The sequence below is a fragment of the Vipera berus genome (genome assembly GCF_964194415.1).
Source record: "Vipera berus genome assembly, chromosome: 6".
Lineage (NCBI taxonomy): Eukaryota > Metazoa > Chordata > Lepidosauria > Squamata > Viperidae > Vipera > Vipera berus.
In genome coordinates, this window is record NC_138208.1 from 22,947,020 (window position 1) to 22,967,822 (window position 20,803).

The 20,803-nt window shown below is 37.9% G+C and overlaps 1 protein-coding gene across 3 annotated transcripts in view; it reads right to left on the minus strand.

Annotated features, from left to right (window-relative positions):
• Window positions 1-381: 381 nt before the first annotated feature.
• Window positions 382-20,803, minus strand: part of LOC308670261 (hyaluronidase-1) — a 30,552-nt gene continuing 10,130 nt past the window's right edge. For 2 of the 3 annotated variants that reach the window (XM_081331668.1, XM_081331667.1), the window contains exons 2-4: window positions 7,666-8,616; window positions 5,462-5,551; window positions 382-910 (exon numbers count right to left, since the gene is read on the minus strand). In XM_081331668.1, the coding sequence (XP_081187794.1) occupies window positions 572-910; window positions 5,462-5,551; window positions 7,666-8,586 (1,350 nt within the window). In that variant the 5' untranslated portion in view covers window positions 8,587-8,616 and the 3' untranslated portion in view covers window positions 382-571. The remainder of the gene's footprint in view (window positions 911-5,461; window positions 5,552-7,665; window positions 8,617-20,803) is intronic. The other variant, XM_081331669.1, reaches the window with a different exon arrangement.

Below are 20,803 nucleotides of genomic sequence, written 5' to 3' on the forward strand. Positions count from 1 at the left end.
CTGTTAGTGAATACCCATAACTTCTGATAAGGAATTCCGAATCAATACTGAAGTAGTTTGAAGTACTAAGGATTAACAAAATGATTGCAAGCTTTCAAATTCTTAAGAATCTTTCATCCAGCAGAATACTTTAATATGTAGGGGGGGAAGTGGGGGAGAGGGTAGAAGAAAAAAAATGTGGCTGCAATTGTAACAAGAATGCATTCCTAAATTCAGTTCTGAAGACTCTGAAGAAGTATTAGATGTAAGCAAAGACCATTCCAAGTGGAATGCAGGGGAAAAGGAAGCAAAGGTTTTAATATGGTAGACCCAAGAACTGAAAAACAGTCATGTCCCTCCTTCCTCCCAAAGCACATTACAGTACACAACCACCTGTGTCCTTTATTTCCTTATTTTTTAATTACAGCACCTTATTTTGCTTAGAAATTTAAAAGTTGTACATATTTGTAAGTCTTTAGAAGATCTAATAGAATTGCCCTCAAATCAAAGTTGGATTTTTTTGCCTTGTGATCTGTGTGACATTTTTTTTGTTTGGGAATAAATGAAAGATTCTTCAATGCATTTAATTTCCTTATATTTTCCTTATATCATTTACAGAATCCTCTTCACAATATAGTCCTTTCCAGCCTTGGTAACACTGGCACATAAAGTTCTCTCTTAAGTAAATCAAATTCTCCAACTCCAATTTTCCTTTTACAATCACTTTCTTTTCTGTTGCATTGGCATACACCATGATCCTAAAACTCTCAGGAAACAAGTGTAGAAAGGCATTTGAATCACTATGTTTTCGAACACATCGTCCATTTTTCCTGCAAAGGAAACGGCTGCAAATCTTGGCTGCAGTAGTCACATTAACGATATAACGTCCCAATGGACCATTCATATACTTTTTCACTTTTTGACAGCTATCCTAAAATAAAACAAAGAATAATTGATTTTTGCATTACTGTAGAACATAAAACGTATCTACTCAGAAATTGAACTGAAACTGAAATATTGGGAAATGGCTATGCAAGCAAAGCATTGGAAAACAGAAAGTGGCTATGGCTGGATTCTGGTAGTCCCGGTCAAGATCCACTTCCACCCACCCCATTTTCTCCAATGGAACCAGCTCCTTTCTCCTCTCTCCATTCAAAGTCTGACAAAAAAGAGGCAATCGCAAAGTTTGATGGCTGCTGGGATAGAACTTTACAAGCAGAAATACATATGCAGAAAATGAGTGCCTGTAGTAGAACTGTAAACATTTTGCAGCCTGGGATTTATATTTGTTTCTGTAGCCATTAAACTATAGGAGGCCACTTATAAGGTAATGACTTTAGTAGAATGATAACTGGTTTTGAGCTTCCTGGGGAATCTGGGAGTTTTATGGTAGGATTGAGTATGTTTTGATTTGCATAGGTTTGACAGATTTCAATTAGTTGCCTGATGTTAGCCCTTTTGCTATCAAATTTCAGTGTCTGATCACAGATTACATAATATTGCAGTATGGATGCATGGAACCCATGGATTGCACATTTTTCATCCATATCCATATGTTGCAAAAAGTCTCATAGATGTTAATCTTTCGCTTCTATGCTGTAATTCCTAAATACAGCCACAGAGTAACTATATAGAAGTAGACCTTAACTTATGAACACAAGTGAAATCAGTGTTATGTGATTCACACCCAAATTTATGATTTTTTTGTGCTATGGTTAAGTGAATCAATAATAATAATAATAATAATAATAATAATAATAATAATAATAATAATAATAATAATAATAATAATAATAATAAGTTGGAAGGGATCTTGGAGTCCAACCCCCTGCTAAGGCAGGAAACCCTATACCATTTCAGACAAATGGCTGTCCAGTCTCTTCTTAAAAACTTCCAGTGTTGGAGCATTCACCACCTCTGGAGGCAGGTTGTTCCACTGGTTAATTGTTCTAACTGTCAGGAAGTTTCTCCTTAGTTCTAGGTTGCTTCTCTCCTTGACTAGTTTCCATCCATTGCTTCTTGTCCTGCTTTCAGGTGCTTTGGAGAATAGCTTGGCTCCCTCTTCTTTGTGGCGGCCCCTTAGATATTGGAACACTGCTATCATGTCACCCCTCACACTTCTCTTCGTTAAACTACACATACCCAATTCCAGCAACTGTTCCCTATATGTTTTAGCCTCCAGTCCCCCAATCATCTTTGTTGCTCTTCTCTGTACTCTTTCTAGAGTCTCGACATCTTTTTTACATCGTGGTGACCAAAACTGGATGCAGTATTCCAGGTGTGGCCTTACCAAGGCATTGTAAAGTGGTATTAGTACTTCACGTGATCTTGATTCTATTCCTCTGTTAATGCAGGCTAGCACTGTGTTGGCTTTTTTGGCAGCTGCAGCACACTGCTGGCTCATATTTAAGTGATTGTCCACTAGGACTCCGAGATCCCTCTCACAGTTACTACTATCGAGCAAGGTACCACCTATACTATACCTGTGCATTTGATTTTTCCTGCCTAAATGCAGAACCTTACTTTTTTCACAATTGAATTTCATTTTGTTAGATAGTGCCCAGTGTTCGAGTCTGTCCAGATCCTCCTGTATCTTAAGCCTATCTTCTGGAGTATTGGCTATTCCTGCCAGCTTTGTGTCATCTGCAAATTTGATGAGTTCCCCATCTATCCCCTCATCTGCAGTTGTTCAGTTGGTCACATGGTTGCTAAGCAAATCTGCCTTCCCCCATTGACTCTGCTTCTCAGAAGCCAGGTAGGAAGGTCACAAATTGTGATCACATGACCCAGGGATGCCACAACAATTGTAAATCCATGCCCATTGCCAAGTGCCCAAATTTTGATCACATGATCATTGGTACGCTGCAACAGTCATTAGTCTGAAGATTAGTTCTAAGTCACTTTTTTCAATGCCATTCTAATTTTGAACAGTCACTAAATGAATGACTGTAAGTTGAGAACTACTTTTAGATGTTATTGGAATTCTTAGTAGCAAACCTATTACAACTTCTAGCTTTTCATAGACATGTATGTTTTATATTTGGAGAAATGTACAGGTCAGCTTTGTAGGAGTTATTGCCAAAAGACAGACCTCAATATACATTGTAATAACATTGTAGGTTCTTAGCCATGTGATTAGGTTATAAAAGAAACCTTTACTAAGATGTTGCAGTTTGGAAGATTCCTCTTTGTTATACAGTCATGGCTTCCTTCAACATTGTCCTATTTTTTCCCATTCTCCTCTTTTCCAGTGCCCCTCTACCTATTAACCTGTTAATCTACCTAACTGAAAAAAGGTCAGCCAATTTGTGAGTCTTGGTCATTTTATAAGTGTTTTGAATCTCTGCAAGTCTTAAAGCATCTATTTTGCTTTTACCCTCAATTTTTTTAAAAAAAATAACATAAACTTTAGCCATATACTCACATAAGGCTGTAGGGGACACAAAAGGATCTTACTGGCCATGGGTCAGGATTACCTATTACTGCTTTATGGCTTCAGACTCTTACCTGATTCATACATGCACAGTCATATTATAGTCTTCAGTATTGACATGAATAAGAAAATTAAACATTGACATTTTTAAACATCAGAGAGAACTATTTCATTTCTAATCTCACATTTCTATTCACATGATGCGGTGTAGCTATCAAGAGTTCCATATCCATTTAATTATAACTTTATTTGAAATTAGATTTATTACAATTTTCTTTTATCATTAATACCATTTAAATAGCTTTTGTATCCAGAGAGCTATCTCTACTACTGGGCTAAAGAGTAGAAAGCTACAATCATTCTACAGATGTGTGCAGAAGCACCTTTTCAAATAAATATGTCATCCAATCCACATCCAATCCATTAAATACATACATATATGTTTCACATTTTTAAACCACCCATCTCCCTCAGTGAGGGACTCTGGGTAGTGTACAATAAAATGATTAAATATAAAAACAGCATCTAAAAAAATTAAAAGGAAGCAAGGATGATTAAACCATGTTTAAAAGGGTAAGGGAGAGGTCTCAGGGCGCCAACCTGCACCATGGCTGCATGTTCCTCTGGGCTCTCCCATGAAGTCACAGAGCCATGTTTTAACCCCTTTTTGGATGGCCAGGAGAGGAATGGCCTGCCTCACCTTTGGGGAGAGAATATTCCACAGGGTGGGGGCAATGGCAGTGAGAAGGCTCTCTTCCTAAACCCCACCAGTCATAATTCCTTAACTGACGGGGTCTGCAACATACCTTCCCTGCCTGGCTGGGAGGGACAGGCTGATGCAATGGGACAAAGAGCATTCCATAGGTAGCCTGACCCCATGCCATGGAGGGTTTTGTAGGTCATAACCAGCACCATGAATCAATTATTAATTAAGCACATATTATTAAAAATGCACATAACCTCACACTACAGTTTTACCAATACATGTGCTGGTGTGTGAATGGCCATAGGCAAATTCTCATCACAAAAATAATTGTGCAGGCAATAACTTTGATCTCTTTTCTACTACAGACCATTAGTCATTCACTGCTAATAGCGCTCTTGAATAAATTAAAAATAAATTAAAAGAATGATCTTAAGCACTGTCTCTTTTTTTCTTTCCTTCAAATACTACAGACTGCTCCTATTTATTACTCTTATCTCTGAGAATTTTTTTCTTTTCGGCGGGTGTGTCAGAAACTTGATACTTGTTATCAACTGGTTGATCTGTAGAAATCATCAGGATTTAAGACTGGTGTCATAAGCAACATGTTATCCAGTTGTCCATTCATTACTACCAAGGGGCAGAAAAATAATGTGATTTCTTACAGTAGGTAAGGTACACTTGGGTAGTTTTCACTTTTATTTTTCTGTGCCAGTGAAGACATTAGGGCAATGATGCTACAAATCTCTTCGTTTCTTTAATTGTTTTCTGAATATTATTTTAGTAATTGAGGATAGTTATTGTATTTAATAAAGGGACGTGGTGGCTCAGTGGGTTAGGACGCGGAGCTTGTCGATCAGAAGGTCAGCAGTTTGGCGGGTCGAATCCCGAGTGCTGTGTAACAGAGTGAGCACCTGTTACTCGTCCCAGCTTCTGCCAACCTAGCAGTTCGAAAGCATGTAAAAATGCAAGTAGAAAAATAGGGACCACTATGGTGGGAAGGTAACAGTGTTCCGTGCGTCTTTGTCGTCTAGTCATGCCGGCCTCATAACCACAGAGACATCCTCGGACAAGCGCTGGCTCTTCGGCTTTGAAATGGAGATGAGCACCGGCCCCTAGAGTTGGAAACGACTAGCACACATGTGCGGGGGAACCTTTACCTTTACCTTTTATTGTATTTAATAAGTTTTTACCATGTGATTGGACATGTTTGAAAATCCCCTAGGTAATCCTAATGATATCAATTCCTGGACCACTTATTACAAGCTCTAAATGTTGACATAAAAAGAAGGAAGGATTTTAATAAATATGGCTTATGGGCATTTTGTTCACCCATACTAACTTACAACAGTACTGGCATATTGCATGCTTCCCCAAAAGACAATTCCTGCTGCCCCCATGGCCGCTGATTCACCAACTGTAGTCACCAAGTCTTCCTGAAAAGTAAGGCAATGAATAGGGATATTTTAATAGAGCACCACTCACTGATAATAAACAGTTAAAATATTGGCAGCCATTTTCCCTCCCCCTTATTTTTGGAGGGCTATTTATGAGAAAACAGGTTTAAGCACGTCCTGTTTGGCCCAACACAAAGCAAATTTAGCACCCTGGGAAAGAATACTCTTTCATAGCTCTATCAAATGCCTTGCTGAAAGTCAACGATGCTGAGGCATACTCTCAGTAAAAATTATTGTGATAGTTTCTCAGGTATGAGGCTTTTTCAGATTATTAAGTTAGAGCAGCTTTGCTCCAACTTGGTAACTTTAAGATTTGTGGACTTCAACTCCCAGAATTCCTCAGCCAGAAAGTTGCCAAGTTTTGAGACCCCTGAGTTACAATATGCTAAATATGTGGACTTTATAGTATTGGGGAAATTCCTTTACATTCAAATGCTGTGTTCAGAAAATAGTCTATAATTCTTTGCTGAGAGTGTATGTCCAATAAATCTGATTTCTGAGCTAGTGGGTGCATTAGTAATTTTGAAATGTGATATTGGGACTCTCTTAAAATGATTGCTATGAAGGCTGTTGCTAATAAAATGTTACATGCTAGAAGGAAAGGAAAAGAGAGACCCACCTTTTAAAAATGCCAGTATAGCCTATGCAGGGCTCAAAAACCTTGTTAGATATGCTTGAAGCTGTGTTGCTTAAGTAATCATTCCTTCCCAATATTGTCTTTTAAAGAGCCTTAAAAATAAACTAGATAGGTCAGGGATCTTGGTAAGCACCAAAATTTGTAAGACATATCAAGCACCATGTTGGAGATTCAAGTTATTCCAATATTTTCATTCATGAGTTATAATTTAGATGAGGAATTGTACTTTTTGAATTGCTAAAAATAAAGCAATAAGAAATATAGATGATATATATGAATGACATATATGTTCTGTGTTCAGGAATATTGGATGTAGTCCTTCATTCAAGTTATCTAGCACTGTGAGCCATATTATTTTGCTTCTGTATGTCCACTATGTTGATCATTTCATCTATCCCTGAAACTTCATTCTAGTTTTTGTAATAATCATATAAGCAGGGACAAGGGACAATAGAACCAATATATAATGCTTATGTTTTAATGAAATGGTAAAATTACACTTCCTTCCTTCATATACACATAGACATACTTGTATATCCACAAATGAAAATATCTAGATATCTATATTTATTTTTTTTCCTGCCTGTTGAACTGCAACTGCAGGAGAGGAAATTTGACTAAAAAGTGAGGTTGGGACATTACATTCCTCATTCCTTATCCAGTCTCTGAAATATTCCTAGGAGCAAATCTATAGCTGTAGCGTGTACTTTATAGCAGTCTTCAATTTAGTAAGAAGTTGGATCTAATCAGGTATTTCTTATATGGCAAAGCCAATCATACTGCTGTGGGAAAAGAATGCTGCTGGACAATATGTTATCCCAATTTGAACTACCTACTGTTTTGCCATTGTATTTTACTGTATTTTGTGAAATTTCTATGTGCCAAAATAACTTGATTGTCTTAGAGTATGGAGTATCTTGCCTTGAGAAGCAAGGAGCTTTTGCTGTGTGTCACAGACATAAAATATTTAAGATCAGCCTTGCCATTCAAGCCTATGACAGCACACTGAACTATGAAAATAGGGTTGAACATTATGCATTCTCAGATTTGTATCATACAGTAACATTCCAGTTGTCAACATATATGTATACGCAGCTCAAGGAATATCTGAGGGATGTGGGATTTCACCTGCTGACTATTCCTTTCCCATGGCCATGTGATTGATAATTATGTAAAATAGTCCTATCCTGTTTACTTAGGATCCTTTAACATGAAGGATTATAAACAATTAGGATCCTTGATTACATGAAGAATCTGACATACAGAAAATTGGCCCATGTTGGACTTGTCCTATGTTGGTGTTCAAAATGAGAAAATTAAAGCATGCTAATGAGTATGAACCAGATGGAGTGAGATCCTCTATGAATTCTCTCATGACGTTTTAGAGTTCTAACAAATATGTAATGTAGCTGTCAACAGAGCTTGATTCTGAGATTCATATACTCCAATACCTTACCTGTGTTAAAGGTTCAAACGTATATGCATAGAATGGCCTGGCATATACAAAAACAGGCAAGGCATAATCTTCCCTAGCCATGGAAGCAATGCGCATTGATTCTTTAAGGCGATGGTGCACAAATTTCAAAGCATTCTCACTTGACCTCAATATGATTTCAAGATATACATTAGGAAAAAGGGCAGTACTGTCTCTCCATAGCCAAAGTAGCTGATCATTCCGTGACATTTCAATTTCTGGACATTTGCCTGTGTATTGATCACCTTTTGTCTTATAATCATAATTTTGGCAATCTGGATACAGATAGTAGCCCCAATATCCATCTGGTCGCATTTCTTCAGCTAGTAAAAGTGTATCTCTCATGAAACTCTTCGCAGCTTTTTCATATTGTTTCTTAGCTAGTCTCCTGATTTTATCTTCAGATAACTCTGGGTGCAAATCTTTAGCAAATTGAATAGATCTGTTTCTGTAAACATTTTTACTGCCCCAGTTTCTATCCCACTGGGGTCTCCAGTTTTCCCAGTCAATGACTCCAAGTCCATGAAATGTTTTCAGTGGGATCATATGGTTAATATCCGATTTTGATTTATCGAGATGTTTGGTGAGGCTTTCGTTTTGCGGTATAATCCCATGGAAGAAATGTCCGCGGTCATCAATATGGGGATAGACCCCCAAATGGTTAGGATAAAATATTGTCACAGCAGACCCACTTAAAGAATCATTGGCATTTGTTAAAATGTGAAAAGTCTTGAGATCTAAATCCACCTTATAGCGCAGCCGACATTGGGTAGTAGGTGCATTCCAAAATACAAGGAAAGGCTCGTTAGGATACATTGGAGCTTTGGCCTGCATAACATGAACTCCATTAAATCTCTTCAGAAATATCCAAGCTGCCAGGCATTTGATCCATAGGTGATACATAATATGCAGTTTTTCTGGTACTGTTATTTCCTTGAGGGAAGGAAAGAAGAACAGGAAAAGTACAGTGATGATAAGAAAAGACAGCAATTCATAGTTGCGGTAGATATGGAAGACAGCTATTTTTCATTATTTGTTAAAGGGTAACCAGTGTTTAATTAATCAATTATTTCTGATCATATCTAAAGGGTGTTTAATGTAATATTGATCAAATTAATTAGACATGTGAAATTAATATATTAATTGAAATAAAATAATTGCAATAGAATTTCTATATCAACACAAATCCCCGTGTCTTTAGCTACTAATGTAAGCAGCAAGAAACAAAGTTTTCAGAGAAAAGATGCCAAACAAAACCAGGAAATATAACGTAAAGAAAAAGCAATGGGTTTAAGCTGACTTGAATAAAAAATAGGATTAGGCCTTTATATTGATGGAGGACAATTGATTGTGGTTTTAGTCTCATCTCCCCTCCAACAAAGCTAATGCTTTTTTCCAAGTGGGGGAATAAAAATGGATTAACTTAATTAAAATTATTGAGAAATTGCAACTTTTATGGGATAAATGATTGTTATACCAATGCCAGGCAACATGGTAAGGAAAAAATCGAGACTAGATTAACACAGAACAGGATAAACAATTAGTTAGGAATTGTAACTTATCCCTGCATTATCTTTGCAGAGTCACTTGATAAGGTTAACAAGCAACGATCAATTTAATAAATACATAATTTTTTGATAATTTAATATCAAATTACTTGGCACAACCAAAAGGAATAATGTTAAAGATTTAAAGTATATGCCATTTTTTAAAACTAAAGTTATGAATCCCTCTAATGGTTTGAAAGGGCTTGGGGTACTGATTTGGGCAATGTAATAGTTGAACCAAAATAGCAATCATTATGGAAATCAAGAGGTTTTCCTTCTGGCTTTAACCAAGAGTTACAGTTAAAAATGACAATTAAGATTGATGAATTAGCATAAATCCCACACAATCACTGCAATGTAGCGTGGTCGCACAGAGAGACGGACACTTGAGCTGGGTAGTACTTCTTTATTGGATCGGGAATGAAACTGGGGCAAAGGGGTTACCTGGCGTCTCTTTATACCTGCCCAGGTGAATTGCGACCAATAGATTCAAACCTGGGCTTCCCGCCAGTGCAGGTGGCCAATGGATTTAAACCCAGGCTTCCCGCCAGAGCTGACCATGCCCTGGGGCTGTCAACGACTTGCTCTATTCAGGCTTTCCCGCCAAAAGCGGTTATAGCCTGGAGCTGTCCAGCCCCCTGCTGTGCTGACATTCCATGTATGCTTTAAGAGCATACACTACAATCACTCTTGAAGACGTTGGTGAGCTGTACACGGAAGGGATCAGGTGGTCCTCTTCTGGCACAATATTATAAGAAATGTTATAATTACTGCAAATTATGAGTCATGTATTCTCCAGAGCTAGGGTTGTTGAACCAATTTATACCATCTAATGCCACTTAAAAATAAGGAGCTGATTGTCTATTTACTTCAGGAAGCTAAATTAATTAATACTCAATGTTGAAAACTTAACCATTTATTTGAGGATTTTAAAAAGGTGTTCTCAATTGCTTTATTATAAAAAAAGCACCTTAGAATAACTTAGACAAACTTAGAATAACTGGTCTGCCAGAGGCAAGAATCACATTTTTATCAAGTTTGACAGAATTTATTGTTTTGTTAATGGCAACAGGTGTAACTTTATCAATTCTTCCATTATATGGAATTTATAAGAAAAACTTGTGGATTTTATTGTTATTAATAGGGCCTTTTACTTTTTATTTACTTACTTTATTTACTCATTTTATGTTTTGTGTTTGTCAAAATAACATTTATTTTATTTATTTTAATCCCATTTATATAACATTGTACATTCTGTGTTCTTTTTCTCTTTGTTTAGACCACGGGTATCAAACTCACTGCATCACATGACATGTTGCAACGCATCGCAACTTTTTTCACATTGCCAGAGCTGGGGTGGATGTGGCATCCATATGATGCAACCAGCCTGTGGGCCGGCAGTTTGATACCCCTGGTTTAGACCATTGTTCAATCAACTGTGGGTTCAGTCTAATTTTAGTAAAGAATCTTAGTTAACTATGCCATGTCAGATCTCTCCTCTTCACATCTCTTCTCCAAGAAGCCTATGGGTCTAACCTATTTCTGTTCTGATGCTGCTGATCTGTTATTGCTTCTGATATCACCTGTCTTCCATAGGACACTTCAATTGACTTCTTCCCTGTGCTTACTTTTATGAGAAAAATAGGGCTTTTGTGTAAAAGGGAATACTATTTAATGTGGTTTCATTCTAACTGGAGTAAGGATTTTTATTTAAGTAGACCATACTGAGCATCAGTTTGAGCCAGTCAAATTAAGCCATGTGAAGTTAAGAGCTGGAGATTTACAGACGGCCCTGCTCTAAAGAACATGAGACTAGCTGCTGAGTAGTGGGGAAGGTTACCAATTTCTCATCTGAGTATATAGTATTTCCCAACTTATGTATTTTTCAGATTAGGATATTCTGATCATACAAAGTACTGCAGGATACTGTACACTTTTATCCCTAGCCTATAACTTTTCCCCACTCCATTCAAATTTTTAACAGGGTGTTCTATATTTAATGTATTGAAACACAGATAAACATGAACTTCAGCATCTTATTCTATATGTTAATTAAAATAAATTACTCTAGTGTTATCACTTAAAACATTCCCCCTGAAGTAGATAAGCAACCCAAACTGGTACTCCATTTTACTTACAAAGTTATGCTGAAATATCAGATTAGATTAATTCTGAAATTTATCATTATATGTTACTTATATTCTCATATATAACACTATATACATCACACTGTGAGAAGAAGACACAACTTTCTTAAACACCTCGTATGAAGTCACTTCAGTTTAACCTCAATCTTTAGAGAACTTTGGTGAAACATAGATAGAATCTTGGTGATGAAAACAATAAGGAAAGAACATTGGCACAAAAGGGCATGCAGTATAAGCAACTTAGAAAAATAGCAATACAAGTAGCATACTGCAACCATTTATCTTCTCAGTGCCCTTAATTTAGTCATCTATTTGATGTCCTTTCAGACCCTGACACTCAAGTTTCACATCAGAACATAGCAAGGAGCCAGCATTAATCATGAGATAGGAATGATAGTATTGTCCAGGTTCTTCTTGATTTGTCAGGATTGTTTGATATTTATCATGATGTTCTTCTGAACTGTCTCCAAGGATGTGGGGGGCAGGGACTACAAAGTAGATTCTCCTTTCTTTATGGCCAGTTACAGTTGTTTTGACAATAAGATCCAAGGCCTCATTTGTGGGGTGCTTGCAGCTCAACATTCTCATTCTAATATCTACCTGAGACAACTGGACAAGATCAACCATGAATACAGATGATACTTGACTGTACATATGATTACAGGCTGACCAAAACACACTGCTAATGTCCTAGTGTCTGAAGATGTTGACCCCACTAGATAGCCCAGACCAATAAATTATGCCTCAGCCCCTTTTGCCTAGATAACAGTCCTTGCACGTCTCTTTCAAAGTCATGTTTCTTTCTGCCTTCATGCTACAAGGCTCTGTATAGGGAGAAATGGGTTCAGGCTTAATTCTAGCAAAATTATTGACTGCAGATATTCAGGTAATTCCCAATTCAGCACTCATATACAATCTGGATTTTTTTTCTTACACTCACAGTTCTTGCTCAGGATAGGGGTAGGAAGAACATTGCACAATCCATCTGTTGTACCAGGTGCATTTGCCCCTGGACCAGGAAGCTCTCCAGATAGTCAGTAATGGACCTATAGCAATGGGGCTTCCCTTGAGGCCCACAGAAGCCACAATGCAGTGGTGCAGATGGTAACAGGCATGCCTCAGTATGCCCATGTGCCATTGCTACTATGTGAGCTGCAGTGATGGCCATTTGGCCTCTGGATGCAATTCAAGCTAGTTTTTATCTACTTGGTAGTGTTTTTAGTGGTATAGCATAGGTTACTAAGGACTATCTATTATGATGTTTTCTCATCATAATAGATAGTCCTTCAAGTAATCAAGTATTGGAATCCAGGAAGCAGATCTTCTCAGTTACAGCATTTGCTCTCTAAAACATCAACCGCAGGAGATCCATATGGCTCCCACTGTGATATTATTTAAAAAGTCTCTGAATACCTGGACATTTTCCCAGATATTTCCCATCCTTAGAATACACACACACACACACACACACAGAGAGAGAGAGAGAGAGAGAGAGAGAGAGAGAGAGAGAGAGAGAGAGAGAGAGAGAGAGAGAGAGAGAGAGAGAGAGAGAGAGAGAGAGAGAGAGAGAGAGAGAATAAGGAATACCTAGAAAAATGTAGTTTGGGGTCTGCCTCAAAACAATTTTTGAATATTCCATCTATATCTTTATTTTATCACAGTAGTAGTTCTCAGAAACTTTAAGATATGAGGGCTTCAAACTGCCATTTGCTATTACTTTCATGGGGAATTCTGGAAATTGAAGTCCACATATCTTAAAGTTGCTAAGGTTGAGAAACACTGATCTACATTCAGGACAGACTGCAAAACTAAACCTTCAAATAACATAACTGCAGACTAGTTGCTGTTATGTTAACAATTTTGGCAATGGTAAAATTGAGTACTGTAGAATGGTTGCAGTCATGTGAGAGGAAGGGTTATTGCTTATCACGAGACTAAAAATTCTGTATGGCCCAATCCCTTTACTATTATACAGCAATAATTCATAATGCAAAATCTAGTTATAAATGCACCATTCAAGAGAGACAATTTATAGGTTTAGAACATCTATAAAACATTTTATTTCATTCAGCCTTCCATCCTTCCGAGGTAGGTAAAATGAGGACCCAGATTGTTGGGGGCAATTAAGCTGACTTTGTAATAATGCCGCTTGGGGGGGGTGTGAAAGCCCTAATAAGCAGGCATATACATAGAATGAAGGCTACTGCTAAGTTTGTAAAGCCGCCCTGAGTCTTCGGAGAAGGGCGGGATATAAATGGAATTAAAATAAAATAAAATAAATAATTTTTTTTCAAGCATCACTGGAAAAAATAGAGCTGATCTGTAAATGCACTCTACTCAGAATAAAAGAATAACAGATTTGGAAGGGACCTTGGAGGTCTTCTAGTCCAACCTCCTGCTCATGCAGGAAACCTTCTACCAATGGTTGTCCAATCTCTTCTTAAAAACTTCCAGTGTTGGAACACTCACAACTTCTGGAGGCAAGGCATTCCACTAACCAATTGTTCTGTCAGGAACAATTTCTCCTTAGTTCTAGGTTCAATCTCTCCATTGGTTAGTTTCCATCTGTTGCTTCTTGTTCTGCTTTCAAATGCTTAGGAGAAAAGAAGAATAGAAGAAACTCTCTCTTCTTTGTGACAGCCCTTAGATATTGGAACATTGCTATCATGTCACCCCAATCCTTCTTTTCGTTAAACAAGACATACCCAATTCCTGCAACTGTTCTTCATATGTTTTAGCCTCTAGCACCCTAAACATCTTTGTTGCTTTTCTCTTTCCAGAGTCTCAACATCTTTTTTATATCAAGATGGCCAAAACTGGATGCAATATTCTAAGTGTGGTCTTACCAAGGCATTATAAAGTGATACTAAAACTTCATGTGATCTTGATTCTATCCCTCAGTTAATGCAACCTAGGATTGCTTTACCCAAAGTGTATCCTGTCTACGCTTAGTGGTAGCTAATATTCATATGAACATATGATATTGGGTCCAAGGGACTTTTATAAGAATCCAAAGGCCAGTGCAACAGATGTGATGTAGCATATACAGATGTAGGAATTCAGATGTGATCCACAGAGCATTAGGTGTGTACACTACTTTGAATTGACAAAAATAAAAACTGAAATAAAAATATAAGCAAATAAATATGCAGTACAGGTAATCCTCAACTTACATTCACAATTGTGTCCAAAATTTCTGTGCTAAGTGAAATAGTTGTTAAGTGTATTTTATCTCATTTTACAACCTTTTTTGCCAAAGTTGTTAAGTTAGTTGTTAAATGATTCTGGCTTCCCCATTGACTTGTCAGAAGGTTGCAAAATGTGATCACATGACCCCAGAACACTGCAACTGTCATAAATATGAGTCAGTTGCCAAGTGTTTGAATTTGGACAGGGAAGTCTTCACAAAAACATGTACTTTTTAATGAGTATTTCCCATATATGTTCACTTTGTATGCAGTTTTTGTAGCATGCATGCTTAGAAAAAACATTTTTCTTTCATTATTTCTTTTCTGTGCAAACATTGCCCTAATACACACATTTTATGTATTTTTAATACTCTTGCTGTTCACCTCTAACTTAATTATATAGGAGCTGAATTTCATGACCTATGCATTCTTTCTGGTGTCAAATTTCAGGAACCACTATAAGAGGAATATTCACACAATGGGAATTGGGATGCCTTCCATATAATGATGTTGCTACTGTAGTCAAGCAATCCATGATTTATTGCCTCAGTGGGAATTCTGAAGCATCTTTATTTTATGATTGATCAGCAAGTCAAAAAATAGACTGATCATCTATTCAGTGATGTTCTTCAAAGGACCTTCACCTATTTGTTTAATACATGGTTTTATAACCCGCAGAGGTTCTGTTCAAATTCAATCAAGAAATATGGAACCTTTGAAACTCATCTGTTAAAATCCCAGATTAAGAACGTTTTGAGGTTTTTTTCTAATGTTTTTAACTGATTTTTAAATTTTATGCTAATAATTTGTACAAATATTTGCTAGGCTGACTCATAAAAAGAGACTCAATTTTATTCCCTATATGAGGTGATGAGGAGACATTTCCATTTTCTTTCTTTTTTGTTAAAATGCTCTATCTGTACACAACTCTGCTGGAATTGTTGCACTTATGCTAACTCTTCCACAGCCCTTCTTGGAATGACAGTTCATATGGGTTAGGCACTGATGCACCCAAGTAAAGATTATGCTGTTTAGTGTGAGGTATTTGCTGTTTAGTGTGATGGTGTTCTACTATGTGGTGTTTAGCCTTCTCTCCAGACATAAATTGTAGACATCATTGCTAGTAGAAACCAGTGTAAATAACCATACAGTTGTTAGGTGATAGAATCAGATGACAGGATGCAATACTAAATACTTATTTTTGAACAAGTAATATTGAGCTACATATTCATAATCCTTATATTAGTGTATCAAGACTGTGGTCCAAAACAGGCATACTTGTGCAAAAACTTCCAGGCATGGCAAATTTTAAACATATACTCTTAAGAGCATGAACCAATACCCTGTCTTTTTTATATGTACAGTATATCTTTTGAAGCTAATTTTAAAAAATGTGATACTATTTGAGCTTCAGGTTAAAGTTATGTGAGCAATATAAATATTGCTATTATTGTACATAACAGCTACATTTTTCTTGCTCTTTATTAACTGAAATTTGCCAATCTATTGCACTACTTCAAACCCTATTTGGACCCCTACCAATCGGGTTTCAGGCCCGGGTACTGCACGGAGACGGCATTGGTCGCTCTGGTGAATGATCTCTGGAGGGCTCGGGACAGGGGATATTCCTCTGTCCTAGTCCTATTAGACCTCTCAGCGGCTTTCGATACCATCGACCATGGTATCTTGCTGCGGCGTCTCAGGGGATTGGGAGTGGGAGGCACAGTTCTTCAGTGGTTCTCCTCCTATCTCCTGGGACGCTCGCAGTCGGTGTTGGCAGGGGGGCAGAGATCGGCCCCTAGGTCTCTCGTTTGTGGAGTTCCTCAGGGGTTGGTTCTCTCGCCTCTCCTGTTCAACATCTATATGAAACCGCTGGGTGAGATCATTCGTGGTTTTGGAGTTGGGTATCATCAATATGCCGATGATACCCAACTTTTCTTTTCGACCCCAAACCACCCCAGTGATGCCCTCGCTGTGATGTCCCGTTGCCTGGAGGCGGTTCGGGTCTGGATGGGGAGGAACAGACTTCAACTCAACCCTGACAAGACTGAGTGGCTGTACATTCCGGCATCCCGGGACATTCAAAATGTTCCATCTCTTTCTATGGGGGGTGAGCTCTTACCCCCCGTGGATAGGGCTCGCAACTTGGGAGTCCTCCTAGATTCACGGCTTACCTTGGAAGATCATATAGTGGCCGTGACCAGGGGGGCTTTCACCCAGGTTCGCCTGGTGCGCCAGTTGCTGCCCTATCTGGACCGGGATGCCCTGTGTACGGTCACTCATGCGCTCGTGACCTCTCGCCTTGACTACTGTAATGCTCTCTACATGGGGCTTCCCTTGAAGACCACTCGGAGGCTCCAACTGGTACAGAATGCGGCCGCGAGAGTTGTCTTGGGAGTTTCCCGGTACTCCCATGTTACACCTTTGCTCCGCGAGCTGCATTGGCTGCCAGTTGTCTTCCGGGTGAGGTTCAAGGTCTTGGTCATGATCTTTAAGTCCTTACATGGCATGGGTCCGGGTTACCTCAGGGACCACCTGCTGCCGGCGTCAACTCCCCTCCGCCCTGTGCGCTCCCACAGAGAGGGCCTCCTCAGGGTGCCTCCGGTCAGGGAATGCCGACTGGTGGCCCCCAGGGGGAGGGCCTTCTCTGTGGGCGCTCCGGCATTATGGAACCAACTGCCGGTGGAGCTCCGGATGACATCAGACCTCCGAACCTTCCGTCGCGGCCTGAAGACCCACTTATTTGAATTAGCTGGTCTGGCCTGATGGGGGATTATGGGTTTTTAAATTGTTGTTTCTAGTATTGTATTATTGTTTTTTTTTTAACTGGGCACTGGTTTAATCTCCTTTTAACTTTTGTATCGTTATTTATATATGCCCTGTGAACCGCCCTGAGTCCCTAGGGAGAAGGGCGGTATACAAATCAAATAAAACCTAAACCTAAACCTAATGATTCCATTATAAAGGTAAAGGTTCCCCCACACATGCGTGCTAGTCGTTTCCGACTCTAGGGGCCGGTGCTCATCTCCGTTTCAAAGCCGAAGAGCCAGCGCCTGTCCGAGGACGTCTCCGTGGTCATGTGGCCGGCATGACTAGGCGCACGGAACGCTGTTACCTTCCCACCGGAGTGGTCCCTATTTATCTACTTGCATTTTTATGTGCTTTCGAACTGCTAGGTTGGCAGAAGCTGGGACGAGTAACAGGCGCTCACTCTGTTACGCGGCACTCGGGATTCTACCCACCAAACTGCCGACCTTCTGATCGACAAGCTCAGCGTCCTAACCCACTGAGCCACCGCGTCCCTTTTAATGATTCCATTATATATTATCATTAAATTGGTAAAGAAATTGCCTTGTACTGCTCAGTCAAGATCATATTGTCATGCTTAGTTAAATTTTCAAAGATGACACATCATTTCCCCACTTACATGAGTGACCTAGAAAGAAATAATGCAGAAATATTTTGGCTCCATAGCTTGAGCACAAAAAGAGGGCTTCAGAAATTAATGAGGGGAAGCTTGTGCCCAAGGCTCTAAAATAAGCAAAACTATTTCCAAGAGATTTTCAATTTGTAAAATTGATTTGTAAAACCCAGAAATCAGTATGACCGATCAGATTATTAATCTGTGTATTTTAGCAGTAGAGTGAATGAAGAAGACCTAAGGAATAACTCAATTTGTTATGCCTGGAAACTTATGCCATAGCAATTGTTTTTTTAAGTGCTGAAAGACTTTATTGTATGTATTTTTAATTGGTTTTGCAATATTTAAAATAAGCCTGTAAAACAGGTGCTTTGTTAAGAACATATAAAGAATATTACATTTGTCCATCTAAAGTGGCCAAACACAGGCACTCAGGAAGCATGCAAACTTGGGCAAGAAGTATGTAGTCTAGAAGTGAGTTCTAAGTGGTATTTAAGATGCATTACCTATTATTTGGAAAATTATTAGCCATTGAATAGCATGATCTTCTATTGTCTAAATTAATTTATTCCCCTTTTAAAATCACCTAAATTGGTAGCTATCACATCTAGTGTAAGTCAATTCCACTTTTATGTGTTGTGTATGAATTATGAGGCATTTGATGAGGCATGAATTTCCCTAAATTCTATTTTAATAAATGATCCCAGTTTATTAGAAGAGAAAAAAACTTTCTTCCATTCACATTTCCCAATACACTTATGATGTAAGCTAATTCCTAACAATTTACATGAAACACCCACAGTATTTGCTATTATTGTTGATCCACAAGAATGCCTATGATTTTACCCATTACACCTTCTAGTTTAGATGGTATCCCAACCAAGAGTGCAATAAAAACCGAGCAAGAACATTTGAGTTTCTGGAAAAAGCTGTAGAAATAGGAAAGATAATACATTCTTGTTATAATACAGATAAGTATGTCATATAATTGGAGTGGGCCTCTTCATATTTTCTTTTTTAATTCTCAGTGTACATAATTATGTTCCAGAATGGACCCAAACTCATTGTCTGCAATGGGTCCTTGATATTCAGATCAATACCAACCAGAGGTTTCTATGAGTTTAAGCATTTACCTAGATCCCAACACCAGTAATAGGTTAATATTCCCATAAGTGCCTTAGTCTTACTTTGCATAGTGAGACCCAGACAGGAATAGCATGACAATTGTTTCTATTTGCAAGCCTCAGCAATTTTCAGTTTATAGGGGACAATTGAGAATGCTTTGATTCGATGTTCCCCAAATCTTAGTACTAGCATGGGGATGCAGTGGTGAAGCTTCATGCACAATTGCCATCTTTTAAAAGCCTTATGAGCACATTGTCTGAGAAACAAAGAAACCCTGAACCTCAAAAGAAGCCAATGATGTCAAAGTAGATGCAGATGTAAGCTGTCCCAAATCAGAGAAAATGAAAACACCAGAAGTGTATTTCCAGAAATATTCTTCTAATGAATTTACTAGGTTTTCCTCTTGAGGGTATGAGAAGAGAAATCTGGGTCAATGAGTTCAAATAATTTACAGATTCACAAAACAAAACAAGGGCTTTTGTATAACAATTTAATTTGCTATGACACAACAAATAAAAGATCAATTTTCTGAAGGCAAGATATCTATTAGCAATATACACAGACACACACTAAAGCTCTAAACTAAGAAATTACAAGTATGATTATAAATAATACAACATTTGTATAGATATCATTGAAAGGAATTTTTTAATAATACATACAACATATTATTGACCAAACCAATAAGTCTCTCATCTCAGTCATGTAACAGCTCTGGATTCAAGGGGCTGGAACTGCAGTTGATGATCTTGGGAAAGACATATCTCCTTAACACTGACATTTCTGCCCACTCACTTATTCTTCCAGATTTAATCTGTGTAATGATGAGTGTGTAATGCTATCTAGAAATGATGTTGGGAGAGCCAGAGTGGACAATAAGCATGGTAAAAAATATCTCAATTCACAAAGCAAGGGAGAGTGTGTAAAGCATTTCAGAAAGGACCCTCCTGGTTTTCTGGATAGTAAAAGGAGAGGAAGGGAGATATACTTACTTAGATATACTCAGATATACAGTATATAGTTACACTATTATTGTTTCCAGCTCTTTAATATGAGTTCTAGGTTTTTTCATTGTTTTATATTTGATGTGTTGAAATATTGTCTTCTTTTGAATATTGTTCTTTGACTGAAAATATGTCAAGATGAAATGTAGCTACCAATCATACTTGCATTATAATTGAATGCTGAGTATCCTTCATTTGTAGTGTCATTTCTGGAATTTTCTGAGTTTCTTCTAAGAGTGCATGTTCTTGATTAAGCCTTGTTTCCAACCATAGTAAAATAGTGGAATTCTTTATTGTATTATTATTCTTGAACCGAGTGTGCAAAAATTGTCTATGTGCAATTTGCCAGAACTTCTATTTTCCCCAATACGCTATCCATAAACATATTTCCATGATAAAAATGCTTATGAACTTAATTAATATTATTTATTTTAGGTATACCATACTATACAATCTAAGCTTCTGTAGAATTCACAGAAATATACCAAAACTCTGGATTTTTACTGCCATCTAGAGCTCATCTATATCATTTCTGCCCGTGTATGATAAGCCTATATCAATGTGTCCCCAAAGTGCGTGCAGATTTTTGTTTAAAGAAAATTAGTGTGAAGGTACAAAGTTTCTAGATTGTTTTGTGTAGTGTTTTAGTGATTAAAAAAACTCATAGGCACAAATGTAAAATGCTGTA